The 25,159-nt window shown below is 31.0% G+C and overlaps 1 protein-coding gene across 4 annotated transcripts in view; it reads right to left on the reverse strand.

Annotated features, from left to right (window-relative positions):
* LOC117172359 (cholinephosphotransferase 1) overlaps nucleotides 1–24,945 on the reverse strand; it is a 57,944-nt gene extending 32,999 nt beyond the window's left edge. For 2 of the 4 annotated variants that reach the window (XM_033360201.1, XM_033360200.1), the window contains exons 1-4: nucleotides 24,488–24,724; nucleotides 14,100–14,247; nucleotides 7,373–7,495; nucleotides 4,229–4,332 (exon numbers count right to left, since the gene is read on the reverse strand). In XM_033360201.1, the coding sequence (XP_033216092.1) occupies nucleotides 4,229–4,332; nucleotides 7,373–7,495; nucleotides 14,100–14,247; nucleotides 24,488–24,724 (612 nt within the window). Of the gene's footprint in view, nucleotides 1–4,228; nucleotides 4,333–7,372; nucleotides 7,496–14,099; nucleotides 14,248–24,487 lie in introns of all 4 variants that reach the window. The other 2 variants (XM_033360199.1, XM_033360202.1) reach the window with 2 other exon arrangements.
* Between the last annotated feature and the right edge of the window lie 214 nt (nucleotides 24,946–25,159).

Here is a 25,159-nt window from a genome sequence, read left to right on the forward strand (position 1 = left end):
GCTTTTTGTCACTTGTTTTCCAACCAAAAAAATGTCTAAAAATATCGCGATATTCACAAAAAAGACTAACACATCCTTACAGGTGATTGGAAATAATATACAGAGCCTATCCATTACAGTTTGCAGTTTGAATCGCTTTAATATCTATATTAGAACTGAAGATCATATAGTTGCACATTTTTGCACTTTTAGGCAACAATTTTTATTATTTTTTAAATTTCTCAACTGCAACTGGTTCACAACAGTTTTCCTCATACTCATGAATTTTTTCCAATCTTTCCCATCGCCCCTTGTATAAGAAATAATGCTCTAAACTTGACTGTTCTTAAATGTACCTGAAAATCCTTACTTTTTTATATTTTTCAGTCTGCTAAGCACAAAAATTTTTTTACATAAACGTCTTCAAGCTCATTAACTCAGAACACTTTTAACTTTTAAATGGCCGTTTTTTTGTTGTGCTAGCATTTTTTTTTTGACTGAGTTGTTAAGCTTCAAAGGCAGATGCCTGTAGTTTTCTCGCCGATAGTAAGTCAGCGGAGCAACTCCTCAACATCGCAGGAGTGTACGACAGAAGCGGGCAGTATTCTCGGCGGTTACTCGTATCGCCTGCTTCAGTCATTTTCAATCAGTGGCAAAAATGTCGCAGGACATTCGCTTTAGTTCAGTTTCAGTCACTCAATGTTTAGGTTATGCGTTGCGTAACCAGGTGTAACCAGGCATTACGAAAATGTCGAAGGGAAACAAGGGGAAGCGTTTATCTTTCAGACTTCAGACTTCAAAACCTGAACAATTTAAATTTAATAGCGTTTGAAGTAGAAATTTTCTGATAAAAATAATTTATATGTGACCATTTATTACTTATTAAAATATTTAGAACTTCTGAGAAAAGTTCGAAAATAATTTGAAACTGGAAAATTTTTTAAACAACTTCTAGATTCTTGAGATTTGGAAATAAAATTTTAAAGCTTTTCAAGGATGTTTTAACTATTTGAAATGGTTTAAATATTTGAACTCTATAACTGATGAAAGTTAAAACTTCTAAATTTGCAGATTATCTGCATTTCATTTAAACTTGTTTAATTGAAACTGTTACTCCTTTCTATTTTATACGTGTAAATTATTGAGCATACGATTACAAAATGTTTTAATTAACAAATTATAAAATGTCAATTTAAAAAGTTTGAAATTTAAGAGTTCAAATTTGAATGCTTCAATTTTTAAGTTGTTTTTTATCACTTCAAATGTAAAAATTATTAGCCTTAGAGTACGAATTTTTTATTTTATTGACCGTAAGAAATGTTTGCGAACCAAAAAGACACGGGAAATGACGGGGAATTTTTTTTCTTTGATTAAAATGGCCCTGATTGTTATGGTTTGGCGAGTCCCGAGATTGTACGGAGATCAAGATTACCCCCGAAACGGCTTCTATAGGGGCAATGACCAAACGAGCACAAGCTACCTGGGTTCCTTCTCCTTCCAGTAAGACCCTTACCCTTCAAACCTCTCTCGGCGCGCTTAGTCGCTGGGTCTGGCGGAGCAGGCGAACGTCTTTTCCTCCACGGCTACTTGCATCACCTTCCTCTTCTACTGCGCAATGACACTACCCCTTAATAGATTCGAAGTTGCTTCAGGCCTTCGATGTTATGTCCCCCATAAATATAATGCCTCTGTCTTTCAAATTACCCATTTCCTCGCTATTTTCACGCCTATACCTCGATTAGAAATTCTAATAGGCCGACGAAATCCCTGACATTTTGACGAGTTTGAGAATATAATCGTTAATGTAGGTACATTCTCAACAATTTCAATTAGCATATTAAATTTTTATAAGCTCCCCATCAAGTTAATAAAGTGATTCAAAATAACATTTCTATTGTTTTTTTTCGTTGGTAAAGCTGTTGAAAATTTAAGAAAAAAACCCGCATTTTTCGAAAATTATTGAAAGAATATTATTTAAAATAATGATAACTTGATAATCGCTGGGGGATTTTATTGACCCTAAAAAATTAGTTTTATAGAAATTCTTGTCTGGGTCACTGAGGTTCGGGACACAACTTAGAAGTTAAAAAGCGGAAGGATTCTCAGTAGACCGTATGTGTAAAGTTAATATCAAAAAAGTAACATAGGAAATGAGCAAATTCAGTTTATGAAAAAACGAAAAAAATTGCAATAAAATGTTTAAAAACCAAATTTTGTTCAAAATGCGCATTTTTTAAACGAGACAATGAAACTACGTCAGTTTTAATACAAGTGCATGTTATGAATTATAATAATATAAATTTATGGGAATGATATAAAATTTTATGGAGAAACTCGAGTGCGAAGCACGAGATACTTGAAGAGAATGTGTTCGTTAAAACCGAAGGAGCTTTAACAAAAGAGAATTCACAATCACCAAATTACTGTTGTCGATGCTTTGACTTTTAGTTTTAACGAAATCTGTACACAAAAACCGAGCGCGATATAAATAAATAAATAAATGTTATGAATTATAATAATATAAATTTATGGGAATCATAAAATATTTTAGGGAGAAACTCGAGTGCGAAGCACGAGATACGTGAAGAGAATGTGTTCGTTAAAACCGAAGGAGCTTTAACAAAAGAGAATTCACAATCACCAAATTACTGTTGTCGATGCTTTGACTTTTAGTTTTAAAGAAATCTGTACACAAAAACCGAGCGCGAGATAAATATATTATCAAGCGCGAGAGCCAACATTCGCGCTCCCCAGACACGCCCAAACTTGCGAGCGAAGCGAGTGACGCGATTGGTATGAGCCCGCGATGCGGGCAGATATTTTTTGTTTTATTGTAAAATGCATTTATATATTTGAGAATCTTTGAAATACTGTGAAATTGGTGAATGACAAAATTTAATTTTTGCATTTTCCATTATTTTTCATTCTGTCAAAAATTGGAATTTTCGATTTTTCAAGAAAATTCAAAAAGTTATTATGATAATCTTGTAGGGCATTCAAAAATCAAAATTTTTCTTCTCTTGACTTTTTTCATATCGTCGTTATTTAACTTAAAATGTTCATTTCCATGTGTTTTTGGGAATTTTGTAAATACTACAATTCCCATAATTTTTGGTTTTTGAAAGAAGTCATTAGGATAAATTGTTAGAAGTTTTGAATACTACGAATATCCGTCCTATGTAGGTGTAACAGGTGATGAGTGGGATCTGCGGCTGTCACACAGGCTAGCAGTCAGGCGTAAACAAACAAAAGCGGAGCAGGCTATACTGAGTTAGTAGCCACCCACCGCCAGCCCCGAAGTCGGCGCTATAGAAGAGGTTCACTGTAATTTCTTTCTGATAAATTGAACGATAAACAACTATTTTTTCCCTCAAAAATCCACAGTATCTATAATTTATTTATTATAATACTTATGATTAATATAACTTAAAGCGATTTTGAAACTTTATTTCTCTTTTCAATATCCACAGTCCTCATAAAATACAAGATTTGAATTCTTATGAAATATGTTTAGAAAAACATACAATAAATTCATAATGTCATAATTTTGTACAGTTTCATACTTGATTTAAATAATGAACACATGGTTTTAAATTTTTCTTTAAATTCAAAGAATTATTTATAAGAAGTTTCGAGTTAACTGTGTGATACTTGACTTCTTTTTAGTTGCGCGTAGCGAGACTATAATTTCATACATCATGCATTTGTCTGTTCTAAATTATCTACAATTTTCATTCATAAGGTATTTCTCAAAAACAAATATGTATATATGGGAAAAAAATTGAAAACGACGAAAATTTCTCTTTTTTCGTCAATTTGATACTCTAAACCTCTAACAAAAATTTAATCTGAAAAAATTATGAGAATATTTTCTAACTCAGACACAAACTGTCGCGATACGGACACCGAAAAATAAAAACAAGTTTTTTGCGAACCACTCCATTCGATACACTAATTTTTTTTTAAATTAAAAATTTAAAAACTTCCAAATTGTAAATCTTCAAAATGAAAAGTTCTTATTTCTCGAGATTTTGCAATTATCCCCACCTTACATAGAACATACGCATATTTAGCGAATTCATTACTGACAACAAATTCAATTTAAATAGTTTTCATTGGTCACAAAATAAAATAGAATTCTCTCAAATCTGAAAAATAATCGTAGTTATAAGATATTCACAATATTAAAATTCATAATGTCAAAATTAAAACGAATAATAATTATGGAAAATATTGAAATAAATACAACCTCCATCATCCAAATTTTCGGTCCAAATATCGCCGAGATGAGATGAATGGTTATTATCGTGAATTGAGCTTCCGTGACATCTACTTTTCCAAATTTTAAGGAGCCTAAAAATAAATAATTTTAGTTAAATTTGACAAGCATGGGAAATTATTTAGAGTGAGCATGCAAGTATTGGAAAATATTTCCAAATTAATTATACTTTGTTTATGGTTCAACCATTTTTCTGGAACATTTAAGGGCATGTGATACTTACAGTTTCCCCGGCTTTTTTCCCACGAAAATGAAAAATTTTTAAAACTGAATTCGGAGATGCTATACAATATCATAACGGACGTCCCCGGACTCTTTCTTGAGGAATAATAACAAAAAAATTAATTGTGCTAAATAAAAATTTTATGCATATGCATTATTTTGAGGTTACGTCGTTTTTCATCTCTGCCTTTCCGATAATCTGGAAATTATTTATGAAATAAGCTTTTTTGATTGCCTGCAAACAAGGTTAGTTCCGGGAGATTAGTTACTATGTTTATTTGTTAGTCCAAAGTTTTCGGCCAAAAATATTGTGTAGTTTGGAAGCAACGCTCGGGTGAATTATAACACACATAACCTCGAAATATACACGTACGGTGTTAGCAATATCAACAATTTTTGATTTAAAAAAAAAACACAAAAAAAGTGTGTGTGAACGTCCTTTAACATGTTCACTATCATTTCCCAGATTTTGAAGGCAAAATATTTCTTATCCTAGGAAAAAAGCCTGGGGAATCTAACACTGAAAAAATCGATACTATTTCCTAAGCGCTATGCAAATTAATCACATTTTGCTCAATTAAAACTTTTTTTAATTAACCTACAATTTTCTAAGTATCACATGCCCTTAAGGGCATATTTCTAGGTCTCTTTCACTTTTTTGGCCCCCAAAGATATTTACGCAATTTTATTAAATTAAAAATAAATGTTTGATTCAAGGTATACACTATAGTGCAAATTATACTGTAAAAGAATCAAGTTCATTAAAAAAATCGATATTTTCTTCAATCCCAAAAAGTTACAGGCAAGACTTTCAAATTATGTCCCCCGATTTTAACATTTCGATCGTTATGGTTATATTTAACTCGTTTTTTAGAGAAGCACGCTGACACACGTTTAAAAACGATTGAATGATAAAATTAAAATAATAATAAAGGGGAGGAACCAAACTAATTTTGTGTGCGCATTTGCCACTCAAATTAATAAGCATTTCGAAAAAATAAATGGTATGAGTACAAAATTTAAAAACTACCGTTATTACCATGGTACTCCTTAAAATATCATTTAAAGTTTTGGAAAAGTTTATAAATACCTACTCGTGCTATTATTTAGGCTTCTCAGACTATAAGCCTGTTGGGTAGCTACGACAGCGCCACCAATTTGGAACTATTGGGTAGAAATTGCAATTCAATATTAACAAGAGATCTTATAGTAAATAATTCATTTTATACCTTAAAATAATATTTTTGATTAAAATGAATTGATATTTGTTGCTCTTTTCCGTTAAAATTTCTCTAATAACTTTGAGATACCCAATAGTTTGCGTGTCAGGTGGCGTTGTTGTCAAAGTCAAAGAGGTACTCTGCAGGCGTATTCTTCCCGAAAAAACACGTATTTACTCATTTAGAGCACATTTTTTTATCATAACGGTCGAGTGTTTAAAAAACATGAAAATATATTGAACGTGAAATAAGCACGAAATTTCTTGTAATTAATTACCCCATCATTAATTTTGTTTTACAATGTTATTTTCATTTTCAAATTTTGTTCACTGACAGTCAAATGTTTTAAAACAAAAATGAGATTATATAGATCGTCTTTTTTCACATAATCAAACATTTTTTTATCAGCAATATCTATTTGTGAAATCAAAGTTGGCCAAGTGAATTGGGAAAAATTTCATAGGAAAATATATAAAGATGCTTTTTTATAAAGTGCGATACAGAAATTTTTAAATAAGTCTTAAAAAGTCACATTGAACATTGATTTCACAAATTCATATAATTGTAATTGGTAGATTTGGGCATTACAGATATTTCTGACGGAATTTCATATATTTTTGTAATTATAAAAAAATAAGATAGGAAATGCATTATTAAGAAATGCATTATTATTGAACGATTGTAAAAAATAACATTTTTCCCCTGTGCTTACCTCTGCAGGCTAATCCATCCAACCGATTTACATACAACTTTAATAAAACTCTATAGTAACATATTCTCGATAAATATTGCAAGAATTTTCGATATCTTAAATAGTTTTTAAAATTTTAGCATTTATCTCATCTCTGAATTTTAAATTTTCACACTATTATATATGTAAAATTGTGAAAAATTTTAAGATATAAAAATGTCTGCCAAATTGTGTCTAGAGTCTAGTGCTATTGACTTGTAAAAATTTAGTACCAATCGGTTCGATAGATTGGGATGTAGTTAGATGTGACCACATGTCGAAAATGGACTGTTTTTATGTTTCTATTTTAATCTTGCTGTTTCTAAGATATTAACATAAAATCACACCTAAGCTTGTTTTTAATGGTTGACCAATCAGCTGCCAAGTTTCATTGAAATCGGTTAAGACTTGCGCCGACAATCCACAAAAGGTCTAAAATACATGAATATACCAGACGAGAATTTTTGGTCGTTTTTTCTGTACTTATCAACGATTCGTTATCGCGAATCTTAATCAGTTGACAACATTTTAATGCAATATTCATAGAGTTCGTCGAACTTCACCGTTAGGTTCTACGATAATTTTTTTTTTCATTTACAATATTTCATATAACCTTCCGTAAATAATGATGAAAGTGTATATTCTGTTTTAAATTCTAGACCAAGAATATAAATTTTCTGCTATTTTTCGATTATTTCTAGCTGTGACAGAATTCTCAAATTCCTAATACAATAAACCCTGTGAAAAAGCTTATGAAAAAGATTACAAAAGAGTTAAGAATCAATCAAGAAAAAATAAGGATATTAAAGATTACGTAAACAGTGAATAGCGTGACTTGAAAGTTGAACAACATCAGAATGAAAGCAAGTCATTCCTATTGAATAACGAAATTTAGTCGTTGAATGAGTGACGAGACTTAGAAGTTGTGTTTGTCTAATTTACCTGAAACGTAAGTCTGCCAGTGAGCACAGTAGAAAAGCGTCATTGCGCAGAAACATTGGAAAAACATCCATGTTGGATAGTAGCCCAATTGTACAGCTATGCACGCCGAGAGGGCTACGAAAACTGGAAACATAATTAAAAGAAAATTAAGGATTTTGTTGATTGTATGAGTAATCTGTAAGTCATGCGAAGGGCGATCGTATTTTCCTCCACTGTTACCTCACGGAATAAAGTAATGGTAATGGTAAAATTCCTTGCTTTTTCCATGCCTATTCCTCAATTTAAAATGCTAATAGGCCGACAAATCCCCTGACATTTTGACGAGTTTGAGAATATAAATAGATAAGTAAATATAAGTAGATTCTCAACAATTTCGATTAGACTGTTAAATCTTCATAAGCTCCCCATTGCGTTAATGAAGTGATTCAAAATATATTTTGTCTTGTTTTTTCGTTGGTAAAGCTGCTGAAAAGTGAAGAAAAACAAAACAATCAAGTTTTCGAAAATTATTAAAAGAGAATATTATTTTATATAGTAATAACTTGATAATCGCGGGGGGATTTTATTGACCCTCAAAACTAAATTTTGTAGAAATTGTTGATGTACATTGTTGACTTTAGAGTCAGGTGAACTGGAAACAATTTAGTTGTTTCAAACATTTTGGAAAATAATGGCCATCCTTATCAGTGAGTTTTCTTAAATCTGTGAAAAGCACATAATTTCTTGCCGGTATAATATTGTAGGAAAATTTTGTAATCAAATTTATAAGCAAATTTTTTTAAGTTTTCAGAAAACACTGCAGTCGAAGAAGTCTTTTAAAATTAATTTCTAACGACGTATATTAAATCCATTTCTTTATTGAAAACCTTAAACACAGCTTTTTATGTATAAGAGAAAGTGTTGATAAATGAATTTTTATGTTATGATAAGGAATTATATCTGTGAAAATGAAGTTTTTTACTCTTAAAAGTCGCACTGTAGTAAAAATACAAACTAAAAAAAAACCTTGTAGCTAAATAATTATTCCAATATTCTTAAAAAAATTTTCTTTTCTTTATATCGACGAAAAGTTGATGCAAACTTTTTCACAGTAGCAAGAATACAAATTGTCGATGAACATTGCACTTTTAAAAAAAATGTCCTCGATTTCTTACATATAAATTTTCCTTTGACAAACTTTTAAATCTCTTTACATTTTTTAATTTGTAAAAATGTTTATAATTTCAATATTTGAAATTGTAGTGTACTAAGTTTACGGTTACCATTTAAAATTATTTCATGTACTTGAAGTTACGAACGTTCATTTGAACGAAATTTAAAAAAATTATTTTTCAATTTTTTTTGCTTAAATCAATTAGAACGGCAAAAAATATATTCTGTCGGAAAGAATTGTCGAATAAAAATTTTTTTATGGGGTTACCTACCCCTACACATCACCCATTATTTAGACCTGCCTAATGCAAGTTTAATTGTCGATATTTGAAAATATAAAGACGTCAAAAAACCTCTTTTTTTTAATTCAATAATTATAGAGTGATTGAGAAAGTTCGGCAAGATCTTTAAAAACCACCCTTAATATATCTGCACCTAAAATGTTAAAAATGACAATTTTGATTGTAGATATTTGAAGATATAAAAACGTAAAAAATTCTCTTTTTGTATCTCACTAATTATAGAGGGAGTGAGAAAGTTTGGCAAGAACCCTAAAAACCACCCTTAATATATCCGCACCTAATATGTTAATAATAATAATTTTGATTGTCGATATTTGAAAATATAAAAACGTCAAAAATTCTCTTTTTTGTCTCGCTAATTATAGAGGGAGTGAGAAAGTTCGGCAAGACTCCTAAAAACCACCCTTAATATATACGCACATAAAATGTTGAAAATGACAAGTTTGATTGTCGACATTTGAAAATATAAAAACATAAAAAATTCTCTTTTTTTAATTCAATAATTATAGAATGGTTGAGAAAGTTCGGCAAGACTCCTAAAAACCACCCTTAATATAAACACACCTAAAATGTTAAAAATGACAATTTTGATTGTCGATATTTAAAAATATAAAATCGTGAAAAATTATCTTTTTTATCTCGCTAATCATAGAGTGGGTAAAAAAGTTCGGCAAGACTCCTAAAAACCACCCTTAATATAACCACACCTAAAATGTTAAAAATGACCATTTTGATTGTCGATATTTGAAGATATAAGAATGTCAAAAATTCTCTTTTTGTTTCTCACTAATTATAGAGGGAATGAGAAAGTTCGGCAAGGCCCCTAAAAACCACCCTTAATATATCTGCACCTAAAATGTTAAAAATGACAATTTTGATTGTCGATATTTGAAGATATAAACACGTCAAAAATTCTCTTTTTTTTAATTCAATAATTATAGAGTGATTAAGAAAGTTCGGCAAGATCTTTAAAAACCACCCTTAATAGATCTGCACCTAAAATGTTAAAAATGACAATTTTGATTGTCGATATTTGAAGATATAAAAACGTCAAAAATTCTCTTTTTGTATCTCACTAATTATAGAGAGAGTGAGAAAGTTTGACAAGACTCCTAAAAACCACCCTTAATATATACGCACATAAAATGTTGAAAATGACAAGTTTGATTGTCGATATTTGAAAATATAAAAACGTCAAAAATTCTCTTTTTTTATCATCATAATTATAGAGGGAGTGAGAAGGTTCGGCAAGACTCCAAAAACCACCCTTAATATAACAACACCTAAAACGTTGAAAATGACAAGTTTGATTGTCGATATTTGAAGATATAAAAACGTCAAAAATTCTCTTTTTGTATCTCACTAATTATAGAAGGAGTGAGAAAGTTCGGCAAGATCTTTAAAAACCACCCTTAATATATCTGCACCTAAAATGTTAAAAATGACAATTTTGATTGTCGATATTTGAAGATATAAACACGTCAAAAATTCTCTTTTTTTTAATTCAATAATTATAGAGTGATTGAGAAAGTTCGGCAAGATCTTTAAAAACCACCCTTAATATATCTGCACCTAAAATGTTAAAAATGACAATTTTGATTGTCGATATTTGAAGATATAAAAACGTCAAAAATTCTCTTTTTGTATCTGACTAATTATAGAGGGAGTGAGAAAGTTTGGCAAGAACCCTAAAAACCACCCTTAATATATCCGCACCTAAAAGATTAAAAATGGCAAGTTTGATTGTCGATATTTGAAGATATAAAAACATCAAAAATTCTCCTTTTTTATCTCATCAATTATAAAGTGGGTGAGAATGTTCGGCAAGATCCCTAAAAACCACCCTTAATATATCTGCGCTTAAGTGTGTGGTTATATTAATGGTGGTTTTTAGGGGTGTTACCGAACTTTCTCACACCCTCTATAATTATTGAATTAAAAAAAAAGAGAATTTTTGACGTGTTTATATCTTCAAATATCGACAATCAAAATGGTCATTTTTAACATTTTAGGTGTGGTTATATTAAGGGTGGTTTTTAGGCGTCTTGCCGAACTTTTTTACCCACTCTATGATTAGCGAGATAAAAAAGATAATTTTTCACAATTTTATATTTTCAAATATCGATAATCAAAATTGTCATTTTTAACATTTTAGGTGTGGTTATATTAAGGGTGGTTTTTAGGAGTCTTGCCGAACTTTCTCAACCACTCTATAATTATTGAATTAAAAAAAGAGAATTTTTGATGTTTTTATATTTTTAAATATCGACATTCAAACTTATCATTTTTAACATTTTAGGTGTGTTTATATTAAGGGTGGTTTTTAGGAGTCTTGCCGAACTTTGTCACTCACTCTATAATTATGATGATAAAAAAAGAGAATTTGTGACGTTTTTATATTTTAAAATATCGACAATCAAACTTGTCATTTTCAACATTTTAGGTGCGGATATATAAAGGGTGGTTTTTAGGAGTCTTGCCGAACTTTCTCAACCACTCTATAATTATTGAATTAAAAAAAGAGAATTTTTGATGTTTTTATATTTTTAAATATCGACATTCAAACTTATCATTTTTAACATTTTAGGTGCGGATATATTAAGGGTGGTTTTTAGGAATCTTGCCGAACTTTCTCACTCACTCTATAATTAGTGAGGTAAAAAAAGATCATTTTTCACGTTTTTATATTTTCAAATATCGACAATCAAAATTGTCATTTTTAACATTTTAGGTGTGGTTATATTAAGGGTGGTTTTTAGGGGTCTTGCCGAACTTTCTCACTCTCTCTATAATTAGTGAGATACAAAAAGAGAATTTGTGACGTTTTTATATTTTAAAATATCGACAATCAAACTTGTCATTTTCAACATTTTAGGTGCGGATATATTAAGGGTGGTTTTTAGGAGTCTTGCCGAACTTTCTCAACCACTCTATAATTATTGAATTAAAAAAAGAGAATTTTTGATGTTTTTATATTTTTAAATATCGACATTCAAACTTATCATTTTTAACATTTTAGGTGTGGTTATATTAAGGGTGGTTTTTAGGAATCTTGCCGAACTTTCTCACTCACTCTATAATTAGTGAGGTAAAAAAAGATCATTTTTCACGTTTTTATATTTTCAAATATCGACAATCAAAATTGTCATTTTTAACATTTTAGGTGTGGTTATATTAAGGGTGGTTTTTAGGGGTCTTGCCGAACTTTCTCACTCTCTCTATAATTAGTGAGATAAAAAAAGAGAATTTGTGACGTTTTTATATTTTCAAATATCAACAATCAAACTTGTCATTTTCAACATCTTAGGTGTGGTTATATTAAGGGTGGTTTTTAGGAGTCTTGCCGAAATTTCTCACTCACTCTATAATTAGTGAGGTAAAAAAAGATCTTTTTTCACGTTTTTATATTTTCAAATATCGACAATCAAAATTGTCATTTTTAACATTTTAAGTGTGGATATATTAAGGGTGGTTTTTAGAGGTCATGCCGAACTTTCTCACTCCCTATATAATTAGTGAGGCAAAAAAAGAAAATTTTTGAGGTTTTACTATTTTCAAATATCGACAATCAAAATTGTGTTTGGCATGTTTGAATAATGGGTGATTTGTAAGGGTATTCAACCCCTCAAAAAATAAAAATTTCGAAAACTTCTTCCGATGGAATATCATTTTTTGTCATCCTAAATGATTTAGGCAAAAAAAAATTCGGGGAAAAAAATCTTTAATTTCGTTCATTTGAATGTTCGTAACTTCAAGTACAAAATAAATTTGTAAAAAAAACATTGCAGTTATAAAATTATATAATTCTACTTTTAAACTTAAACATTGTAGGTAAAGAATTAGTGAAAGTAGGTAATAAATTTTCTTTTATCATAAGAATTATTTCTGTAAAAGTAACAAAAATGGTTTGCCTTTCAAAATAAACTTGTCGTCAATAAGGAAAAGAACACTTTTTTACTCAAGGGAGTATCCTCGGTAATAGAATCACAAGTGATAATCGTTTGATATTTGGATGACAGTTGCATTAAAATCCACATCTGCTTCGAAAAGTATCATTCAGAGCCTATAAGAATTGAAAAATGATTATTGATAGCGTAAATGCATGATTTGATGTCAGTTACTTTCAATTTTTTGTTTATCAAATTGTAAATCTGCTGTGATATAAAAAATTGTAATTTTTAAAATATTGATATTACCTGATAGAATTTTTATGATGAAGCTGCAATTTAAATTAATTCAATATTCCCAAAATTCTAAGTCAATTCTATACCTGTTTTTTAGTTTGCTTTAATTTAGGAAACCAAATAAAAAATTTTTAACAAATAACGAAAAAAGTTGTGCTGTTTTTTCTGCAGATGATTTTTCAACAAACTAAATAATTATACCTAGATCGTTATACTTTTTTAAAATCATCATTACAAAACAACTTTGATTTTTTTGGAGCTAGTGTTAGTTAATCGATAATTAATCTTGACAATAACGTCTAGTTATATGATCTGAAATGTAAAACTGTATTATATATTATAAGCCGTGAAACACTAGAGTGTAGACTTAACAGTATCATTAAACGACCAAGCTTGATAAATATCATTATGGTAGTCAATGGCAAGAAGAAACCCCGATAATATCATTATCAGAAAAAAAATGAAATCTGCGCATGTTAGTAAACGACTATCAAATGAATCTTCTACTAAAAAGTGCTCCTCAACTAATTACTATATCTTTTAAACGGTTTTATTTAGAAAAATTTCAAGACTATTTCCAATATTAAATTTTTCGAAAATTTTAGCTCTTGCTAGATAAGTAATTAAAAATGTAAGCTTAAAACATTTGATTTCTGGAAGTATCAACAAAATATCTATTAAAGAATAATACAAAAGTATTCCCAAAATAGAAGGAAGAAAGTGCTTTTCAGAACCGCGTTAGCAAAAGGAATATAACAAAATTTCAAACCTTCGTAAATATGTTTTAGTATATATATTGCGCAAAAGTAAAAAGCAGAAAAATAAATAACTTTCCTGGCTAAGTTCAAAGTTTTCAATCATAGTTCTTTTTTTCTGGCCACTTTTCCATAATTTTACGTTTTTACGCAAAAGTCAGGAGTTAGCATTAATTTTAGTTTTTAAAAGTTTTATCACAGATTTTTAGGACCAATAGGAAAAATCTTGCAAATTTGATTAGCGGAGCAGGAAAAGGGAAGGGGAATATGTTCGTCTCGCCAGGGCTATTCACAGGAAAAGCTAGACGCACACAGATTGCGTTTTCTAATTTACCTGTGGAAATGGAGTCACATCCGTGATCAAAAAGTTCCCCCAGTGGGGTGGAAGTTCCCGTTCTTCTGGCTTGTTTGCCATCGATGGCATCCAAAGTTTGATAAACGAAGAGACCAACTGCGCATAGAAAACATGCCCATCTTGGTGCCTGCGGGTAAAATTTAAAGAGAAAAAAACATTGAAAATGTATATGGAAACTATTTCATTTGAAAAACTGAAAACGAAAACAGTACAGTCATTAAATTAGAAACATCAAAATATGAAATTACGAGGGGCTGCAGATCACTGAGATGGTAATTTTTTTTTGCTTTTTAAAGATATTTAGCAATTTTTCAAACAATGTTCCTCCCTGTAAATCATAAAAAGTTATTCTTTTTGCAATAACTGAAACAATTAAAAAATGTTAGGAATGATATTTTTTTGTTTTAAATTATTCGAAAATATATGAACAATTAATAATCACTGACTTGCGCTTTTTCATAGGGAAGATGGAGAAAAGTCTAGTTTCTTGGAGTCTCTTACACTATGTCGCTTATTATTCAGTATTTCACTATTAGTCCAGTCAATGAAAGATCTGAGAAAAAAATTCGTAGAAGTAGCATTTTTTGACAGATACGTTGGAAACGTTGGAACAGATACGTCCTAGAGAAATTAAATGTAATTGTTTAAGCAATATAGGGTATGCATTCTGAGATGTAGTCTGGTCAACGGGGAACAAATATCACTCAAAAAAAAAAAAAAATCGTAAAAGTAGCAGTTTTTTTTCACAGATACGTTGGCAATGGCTTTATAAAGATATTGTGAAAAGTCCCCAAATATACGTGTACGGCAATGTTCCGAAATTCTGGAAAGTGTTAAACAATAAATCTTTTTTAAAATTACTCGAGAACTGTTGATTTTAGGTTGAGTATGGTGATGTGGAAAAATGTTCATAATTTTATAGTGCACAAAAAAGGTTCTATCTATTGTGGACTTATTATTAACGGCTGCGCTATGAAATTGGATTGGCTGCACAATTCTTTTGTTTCTGAACAAATAAAATAAAATCTTAAATATCCTGGAAAAAACGTCGGAAATATATCAGACGATTTGTACTGGAGCAAATGCAGGTTCCTGTTTAAAAAAAAACGACTAAGTAATTTGCATGACAAACTGTCAGTATAAAATGAGCTCAGCTTCAGTGTACAATTTGATATGTATGTCAGAATAATAATATTTAGGGCCTCTTTTAAAGCTTTAAACAAGTAAATTTCAAAATTTAAGCTATGATATCGGAAGCAGCGGTGATTATGAGTCCTAATGGCAATAGACTTGGCCTTCGGGTGGCCGTGACGTCACTGCAATGCAGGTTCTCTCAGTGAGGAAAATTTCAAAAATAAAATTATAAAATAAAATTAATGCAATGCAGATTAGGCCATCTTTTTATTTTATGAAAAATATATTCTGCTTGATAATTTGAATAAGAGTAATTACAAACATATCCTGAAGAACCTATAAAAAACCATAATTACAAAAATGAATTTTTTATTTTCAAACGCAGTGAATAAGACAATTAACAATAAATATAACATAATTTTTAAATGTCTATAACTCGGATTAGGTTGTACTTTATTCCCTAAGCACTAGAAAATTTGATGGAATTTACTTCACACGTAGAGGTTAAAAACTTTTCATCCTTTTACATTCTCATTTAGGGGTAAAATCTACTATGTCAAGATTCTTTTTGGCAATGTTAACAACATTCTATTGAAGTAGACTGGGAAAATATGGCCGCTCCCGCAAAACACGTTTTTTATTATTGCTTGCGATGAGCATGATAACTCCGGGAACGATTGTCTGCAATTCAAAATCCAAAAGTACAAGTATTAGAGTAGCTACAGGTCTGATGATTGAAAATCCTTTTTATTTCGCTAAGTTCAACTATTTTTTGTATAAAATTTTGAATTGCACACAATCGTTCCCGGAGTTATCATGCTCATCGCAAGCAATAATAAAAAACGTGTTTTGCGGGAGCGGCCATATTTTCCCAGTCTACTTCAATAGAATGTTGTTAACATTACCAAAAAGAATCTTGACATAGTAGATTTTACCCCTAAATGAGAATGTAAAAAGATGAAACGTTTTTATCCTCTACGTGTAAAGTAAATTCCATCACAATTTTCTAATGCATAGGGAATAAAGTACAAATTAATCCGAGTTATAAACATTTAAAAATTATGTTATATTTATTGTTAATTGTCTTATTCACTGCGTTTGAAAATAAAAAATTAATTTTCGTAATTATGATTTTTTATAGGTTCTTAAGGATATGTTTGTAATTACTCTTATTTAAATTATCAAGCAGACTATATTTTTCATCAAAAATGGCCTAATGTGCATTGCATTAATTTTATTTTATAATTTTATTTTTGAAATTTCCCTCACTGAGAGAACCTGCATTTCAGTGACGTCACGGCCACCCGAAGGCCAAGTCTATTGTCGGGAAAAGGACGCAAAAAATTTCGAAGGGTTCAATATCATCGAAGGAGGTAGCCGTTCTCGCCCCCGCTCCCATTAGGACTCATAATCACCGCTGCTTCCGATATCATAGCTTAAAATTTGAAATTTACTTGTTTAAAGCTTTAAAAGAGACCCTAAATATTATTATTCTGACCTACATATCAAATTGTACACTAAAGCTGAGCTTATTTTATACTGATAGTTTGTCATGCAAATTACTTAGTCGTTTTTTTTTTGTAAATAGGAACCTGCATTTTCTCCAGTACAAATCGTCTGATATATTTCCGACGTTTTTTCCAGGATATTTAAGATTTCATTTTATTTGTTCAGAAACAAAAGAATTGTGCAGCCAATCCAATTTCATAGCGCAGCCGTTGATAATAAGTCCACAATAGATAGAACCTTTTTTGTGCACTATAAAATTATGAACATTTTTCCACATCACCATATTCAACCTAAAATCAACAGTTCTCCAGTAATTTTAAAAAAGATTTATTGTTTAACACTTTCCAGAATTTTATAACATTGCCGTACACGTATGTTTGGGGACTTTTCACAATATCTTTATAAAGCCATTGCCAACGTATATGTGAAAAAAACTGCTACTTTTACGAATTTTTTTTTTTTTTTTTGAGTGATATTTGTTCCCCGTTGACTGGACTATATCTCAGAATGCATACCCTATATTGCTTAAACAATTACATTTAATTTCTCTAGGATGGCCAGATTTACAATTTGTGCATCATTCATATTAGGGGGGATTTTTCAGTGTTAGTTAGGTTTTGGAAAATCATTTTTTGTGGTTTTGGAGGGCATTAAATAATCTCTTCATTACGTGATAGGACCTAACTCGATTCAATGTTTATTTCACATGGGGTTCCGTCAGTTTAACGTTAAGCTAGTGTAACCCCCGTTAGAAAAAATAGTAGAGGATTAAATTTGGCAATAGGGCATTAAGCGAGCATTAAATGAGCCCTTAATTATTCTAAAAGGGCAGAACTCAATTCAACATTTATTTCACGTTGGGTTCCGTTCCGCTAGCTTAACATTAAGCTAGTGTAACCCCCGGTTTAAAAAACTGGAGCTTTAAATGAGTCCTTAATTGTGTGATAGGGTAGAACTCGATTCAACGTTTATTTCACATTCACTGAGAAAAAATACTTCTGAATCAATGAAACATTGGTTTGAAGCATCAAACGGTGCTTTCGCGCCCGGTCAAATGCATGTATAATCAATAGGGTTGTTTCCAAAGTCAGATGTAATTTTTACAATAAATGGATCTTATAATACGTAAAATTCTAATTACAAAAACGCCCATAAAATATTTGTTACATATTGTTTATTATTTTTAATTTAATGTTGAAATATGAATATTCTATCACGATGTCGATTGGGGAGCCCCTTTGACTTTGGTTAGGAAATATGTATTACTTACAACTAATGAGAAACGCACTTTACAAAAATATCCGAAATCGCCGAGAATCTAACGCACGCACTGCTCGCTTAAAATCGCACGCCTTATCCCTAAAGCTACGACGCCACGCTGAGGACCATATCATAAATACTGATGGCATTCATTCGAAACTTTTAAACTTACAAGGGAAATGCCTCCTTCGCAACATTGACTCTTTCATTAAACTATTAGCAATCGATAGTATATCAAAAATAATTAGACACTTAATAGATTTAATGCTTTCAAGACGATTCATTTTGATAAAGAGATATTTCGGGTTCCCATCGTTCGAATCGAGTTAAAACCTATCTCATAATTAAGGGCTCATTTAATGCTGACTTAATGCCCTATTGCCAAATTTAATGCTGCACTATTTAAAAAAAACTAGCGATTACACTAGCTTAACGTTAAGCTGGCGGAACCCCATGTGAAATAAATGTTAAATCGAATTCTGTCATATCACATAATTCAGGGCTCACTTAATGCTCATTTAATGCCCCATTACCAAATTTAATGCTCCACTTTTTTTAAACTGGGGGTTACGCTAGCTTAACGTTAAGTTGACGGAACCCCATGAGAAATAAACGTTGAATCGAGTTCTGTCCTATCGCATAATTAAAAGCTCATTTAATACTCCCCAAAACCACCGAAAATTATTTTCCAAAAGCCACCCCTAATAATGAAAAACTACCCTTAGTATAAATTATGCAAAAATTGTAAATTTGACCATAGTATAATTAAGGGCTCATTTAATGCTCATTTAATGCCCCATTGCCAAATTTAATGCTCCATTTTTTTTTAAACCCGGGGTTACGCTTGCCTAATGTTAAGCTGACGTAACCTCATGTGAAATCAACGTCGAATCGAGTCCTGTCCTATCACATAATTAAAGGCTCATATAATACTCTCCAAAGCCACACAAAATTATTTTCCAAAAGCCACCCCTAATACTGAAAACCCCCTCTGAATATAAACTGTGCACAAATTGTAAATCTGATCATACCATAAGGTAGGGCTCATTTAATTCTCATTTAATGCCCCATAGCCAAATTTAATGCTGGACTGTTTCTTAAACCAGGGGTTCTAGTATGGTATGGCATTTAATGAGCCCTTCATTATTTAATAGGACAGAATTCGATTTAACATTTATTTCACATGGTGTTTCGCCGGCTTAAGTTTGCTAGCGTAACCCCTGGTTTTTTAAAATAGTGCAGCATTAAATTTGGCAATAGGGCATTAAATGAGCCCTTAATTATGAGATAGGTTTTAACCCGATTCGAAGACGTAATTGTCAGCTTAACATACCTGCTCGAAACAAGCAGACTTTTCTACACTTTCCCTCTTAAAAAGTGCAAGCAAATGATTATTAATTCTTAAAATGATTGCTAAATATCTCAAATAAAAAAATATTACTCTTGATATTCATCCATTATACAATTAATTGCAGAAAATAATAACTTTTTACGCTTCACATGGAAAAAAAATTGTTTAAATAATTACAAAATATCCTTAAAAATATATTACTCTCAACATTTGTTAATTGTGTCATTAATTCCAAAAAATAATAGCTTTTCATGATTTTAAGGAGAAAAAATTGTTCAAGAAAATAAAAATTCTTTAAATAATTAAAGAATATGTTAACATTTATCCCAATGATCATATTTTTCCATGACTTACAGGGGAAAAATGGTTTTATCAATTTTAAGGGTCTAAACATGTTAACTGACATTTCAAAAATTTTACACGGCGAAGGAAAATTTAATCTGCGGACCTATGATGTGGAAACCAAAACACGATTTTCGAAAATCCATAACAAAACTAGAAAGAATTTTGCCGTTTCGTTTGCGGGATATTAACTGCATATAAAACGAAAGAATTGTGGAGGGGAGATACTACCGCCTGTAACAAAATTGAAATATAATTTTTTAAACAATTTTATACGATAAACATAATTTGATGTATTTTTATAAATTTCATTTTACTTTTTACATTCAGATATTGACAAAAACGTACTTATTCCATTTATTTATTAATATTTTATTTTTATTCATTTAGTTGTATGAAAATTATCATGTTTATGAATTATATTAAATAAATAGGATCTGTGCATTTTATAATACTTAATGAGCCGGGTTCATCCGAGTAAATACGATTTCGGCCGAGTGCTTACGATTATGCCCTTAACTTCAAGTTGTAATTCTATAAGTGACAGAAATGCCAAACTTCCAAATTTAGAAACATTAACATTTATAAAATAATAAGATATTGAAAGGACTGGAATTTGAGAAATAAAGTATTAATATCTCAATCTTATTATTTGTATAATTAATTAATGTTAATAATGAAAGTATCATCTTTCGATTAATATTGTGCCTACTCATTCTAGCCATAAAGAAGCAATACAATCCATATTTTTCATCAGTTGCGAGTAATAGGAGCTAAATAAACATAAATAAATTAGGGAAGACCCCCTAAAATAGATAATCATGAATTAAAAGCACAAATACATATGCCTCAAATAATTCATTATAATTTTAATTAACACGTATAATTTCCTAACTATTGATTTAATTGAATAATTTATTTTAAATACAATAGTATTTTTAATTTTTTATTATCTACTATAGGGTAGTCTCCCCAATATATAAAAATACATTTAAACTTTCAATGCAAGCGATAAACTTCCTGACAAACGATATTATTGCATATCTAAAATCCTAAATTTAGTAAACTAAGCAGCCTTTTAATTTAAATGTAAAGGCTATGGATTTGAGATTTCTTTCAATTTTTAAGAAATTCCGCGTCTCAAACTTAAAAACTTTCAATTTTAATACATACATATAATACGCGAGGTTCTGATTGTTTTCATTTCACGTCACTATTTTAAGCAACTCACTTTTTCGTGGTTCATTGAGTCATACCATGCAGCAAGATTGCGTGTACAAGTAAACAATACAATTCATAATTATTAAGATAGTTATAATTTCCTAGTTTGTAAAACCAAAACACTTTTGTATTTAAAGAAAAAAGGAACATATTTATCTTTAATGTGCTGTTTTCTGGGGCAGACACAATCATGAAAGCTTCTCAACTTCAGGCATCATAGTACAAAAGGAGCTCAAAAAGGGGGGGTAGGCAGTGATGTAGCCTACAAACAAGTGGCCTGGCGGTACATTCATAGAAACATTTGAACACGCGTAGGATATCGCCGAGAGCGGGTGCTAATCTGAAAAACTACACCCAATCCCAGCGAAATTGCGGTAGAATTTCAGCCATAACCACGTCTCACGACCGTGAGATAGATGGTCACAGGCTGTGACGTAATCAATACGACGATCCTGCAAAAGTCTCGTGCACCCTGAGAACACGGGGCGACCCAAGCACGACCGCCTTCTGAATTTTCCCGCAAGTGTTTTAGCATATTGTTGACACGCAGGGATGCTATTCAGACTATTAATCTGTTAAAGTATGGCAGCTCCAAAAACCTCCAAGAGATGTCCTTGGCTATGATGTTTTTGTCAGCTGGTGCCGAAAATTCGATACAAACATGGTTCGCTTCTCGAAGTCAAGGAGAACTAGATCAGGCCTTGAGTGTTCAACAGAAAAAATTGTCAAGAATATAAAGTTCCAGTATTATGTATTATATATTATTATATATTCCAGCATATATATGTGTGTGTGTGTGTGTGTGTGTGGGGGTGTGTGTGTGCATATGTGCATATGTATATGGAGTATAAATAAAATTAAATTAAAATACGACTTTTTAATTTCTGATGAGTCTTCTTTTTAATTCATGTACTTGAAATCAATCGAATTTTTTAATTTTCACTAATTGTATGTTGCTTACAATCGCCAGACGCGCCTAAAAGGTTGGATTTCTTATTGCAGTATTTCTTAGAGTTTAGATAGAGAAAGCACAGACTTCTGACAACATAAACGAATTCAAAAGCACGACCTCACTCGAAGTTTAAGACAGACTTCTGAAGATAAATGCTGAGGAGCTTGCTATTTGAGTCTTGGACCAAGTCCATGGTCATCCCCAACTATCTGGCCCTTTTCACAGGAGGCACCTTTTGTTTATAAGCAGGCAAAAACTAGGGAATTTAACTTGTTAATTCTTCAATGTAAGATTTAAAAATAATATATTTGGAATCTATAAGTTTTTACGATTCCACGCCTATAGAATTCGTCTTTAAAAGTAAAAAATTTTACATTCTGAATATATTATTCTCAAATCACTATTTGCAAAATTGAACATTATTGCAAGTGCCTGAACTAAGACTCCGAGACGTGGGCGTCCTTAACAATGATGGGATTAAGTATAGACTATAAACTGTTAAATCCTACAAAAAAGATTTACTTTAGACAGGAAGTTCCAAATAGTATAAGCTACCCATTGCCATCTATATAACTTTATTGTTGTCCTGATGTGGGTTTCATTCTTTCCTAAAATTAAATCTTTAAGATACAGTGTGGACTTTTCAGGACACAAGTATTATTAAATTAAGTTTTGGGTAGCAAAGGTTCTAACCTGCCTATTCTTATTGGCCCTTTAGCCTGTTTTATGGTAAACTATCGCCATTCTCACGTTGACTGATTTTCTCAAGCAGGCTAACTTTGTTCATAAACAGGCCGAAGTGACGGAATTGAACAATTTTTCAACTTTTCAGTGCGCACTTTAAAAAGAATATATTTAGAATATGCATTGTTTTACAATTACATGAATAGTTTGGATAAAAAAGATAAAAATTTGGCAAGCAATAATCTACCGCTCCATCGAGTATAGACCATTGTTATGTTTATTGCAAGTGCACGAGACTCCAGTAACAATTTATTGAGTTTCGGACATTTTAAATGTTACGCTTTATATGGCTTCTATTCATATTGCCATATATATTATTTTATGGTGCTTCTTTGTCCTAAAATTGGGTTTCATTGTGTCGTCAGAAATTAAGTTCTCAATATTGTGCAAATGGCTCTTTCAATACTAAGTAGAAACATTTTCTGAGCGACAAATGAGTGACCGGCCGTCAGGGTAATTTTTCACGAAAAACGGGAAAATTATGGGAAACATAAAACATTATTTTTCACATACCGAAATAAAGAAAAAATCGATATCTAATATAAACATAGGTCGTTCGAAATCCATTCATGGGATGCAAAGAAGTCATACATAAATAAAATGTGTTTAATAAACCATTTTCATGTTTAATATCATCTTTTAATCAAGAATACATATTTTTTTAACAGTTGGAATATTCTAATTTTTAATCATTTAACATGTTCCATATTAAAAAGTGTTCACCTTCTAACACTTATTTCTTTAAAAGGGAGTTCATAATTTAACTTTAACATTTTTAACTAATTGCAATAAAACTGCAAGTTAAAAACAAATTAAACTTCACTACACGTGGTACAATATTCTAGTTTTGAATAGAATAATTTTGTAGATATAAAACGAACGCTGTTTGTTATTATAATTCGCAAGTACAAATTTAAGAATTTAGGAGAATTTTCCGCGTAATTCAAATATTGTAGTTTCACATTAAGTATATTTAAAGAGAAAAGGGGAAAGAGGGATTAAAAATGGGAGAGGGATGCGTAGGTGAATAAGAGATAGACTTTGATCCCAGCCATTTAGTAACTAAACAATTCAAGGCTCTAGATATTTTCAGATTCAAATAATTTTTTTTTTCAGTTTTATAATTTACAAATCGCAAATAAATGTATGAAACGTTGAAGTTAAGTCTACTCAATGTTGGATCTCATATTTCAAAAAAGGAATGTTTGAAAGTGTCAATACTGTACTATTCTCAATTTAAATCACTGAAAATGTGACAGTATTTCAAATTTTTCATTTCTAAATGTTTCAAATAAATCGTTTGTAAACTCAAAGCATTTTAAAATTGAAGAATGCAGTCTTCTTAACTCTATAATTTGAAAAAAGAACCTCCTGGTATTATGTAAGATTTAAAATTTAAGCATAATAAACAGAAAAATATATTATTTCAAAAAATATGTATGTATTCTAACAGCTTGAAGTTGAATAATTTGAAATTGGCGACGGAACAAGTATTATTTAATTCCCAGATGAAATTTTCGCATTCCGCCAAAAACGTGCGCTTTTGCGATAAAGTAGTTAAGCTGTTAGATGAATTTTTTAAACTCAACATAAAAACATTCCACACTGTCAATTGGGTTGTTTACCAATATTCATGCTAGAAATAATTATGGTTTTCATTTTATATTGCAGCCTAACTACCCTCTTTAGAGCCTACTTTCGTAAACATGTATAAATAAAAATGAAGATGCGTAAAAGAATTTAGAAATATACACAGTATAGTATATCAAAAAAGTTTCCGCCTGGGCAATGATCTAGTTGACCTTCCTCTGTGTACATCTGTTAATCTGAGTCAAAAAATATAGGTTATGTTACCTCTCCCTTGGCATCGGGACTGTAGTAAACGAGGACCAGGGTTGTGACTATGTTCACCATGAGACCGATGATGGTGATAAGATTAGGGGCCAGCCAAACTGGAACTTTTCCCACAAGCCAGTCCCACCAAGGCTGAAGAATTGCATCCATAAAACTAACACTTGTGCAGCTGTACTTATGTTCACTGAGCCGTTTTAACTGTCCCGGCGACAGGAGCTTTTCCTTGTAAAACTGCATGGTTCCTAACCTTTACGCGCAATCCTGATCACAAGTCAAACACATCGATTAGAAATGTTGGAGTGCGATTCGTAAAACCCCAAAATTTTCCTATTATTCGTACTCAAAAATACGAAATATTATATCTGAATACGCATTCAACGTCCGATACTTGTCATACTCAGTCCAGTATACACTGACTAGAGCATTACTTCAGTAGCGAGTGTTGAGTGACTAGTCATAGTCCAGTGTCAGTGGCGTCAGTGTACAGTGGCCTGCACCGGAACAGTGATCCCAACTTTCACATGTTGAGCTACTGCGCTTGCCCAGCGCAGCGACCCTCATTGGTCGCTTTCAGCGCGCGATTAAAACCGAATGTAATCAACAATTATTAAAATAAAAATATATACTTATTATAAATTGCACATTGATGTAAGAAATTTCGCAAATTATAAT

This window comes from Belonocnema kinseyi, chromosome 5 (genome assembly GCF_010883055.1).
Source record: "Belonocnema kinseyi isolate 2016_QV_RU_SX_M_011 chromosome 5, B_treatae_v1, whole genome shotgun sequence".
In the NCBI taxonomy this organism is placed as follows: domain Eukaryota; kingdom Metazoa; phylum Arthropoda; class Insecta; order Hymenoptera; family Cynipidae; genus Belonocnema; species Belonocnema kinseyi.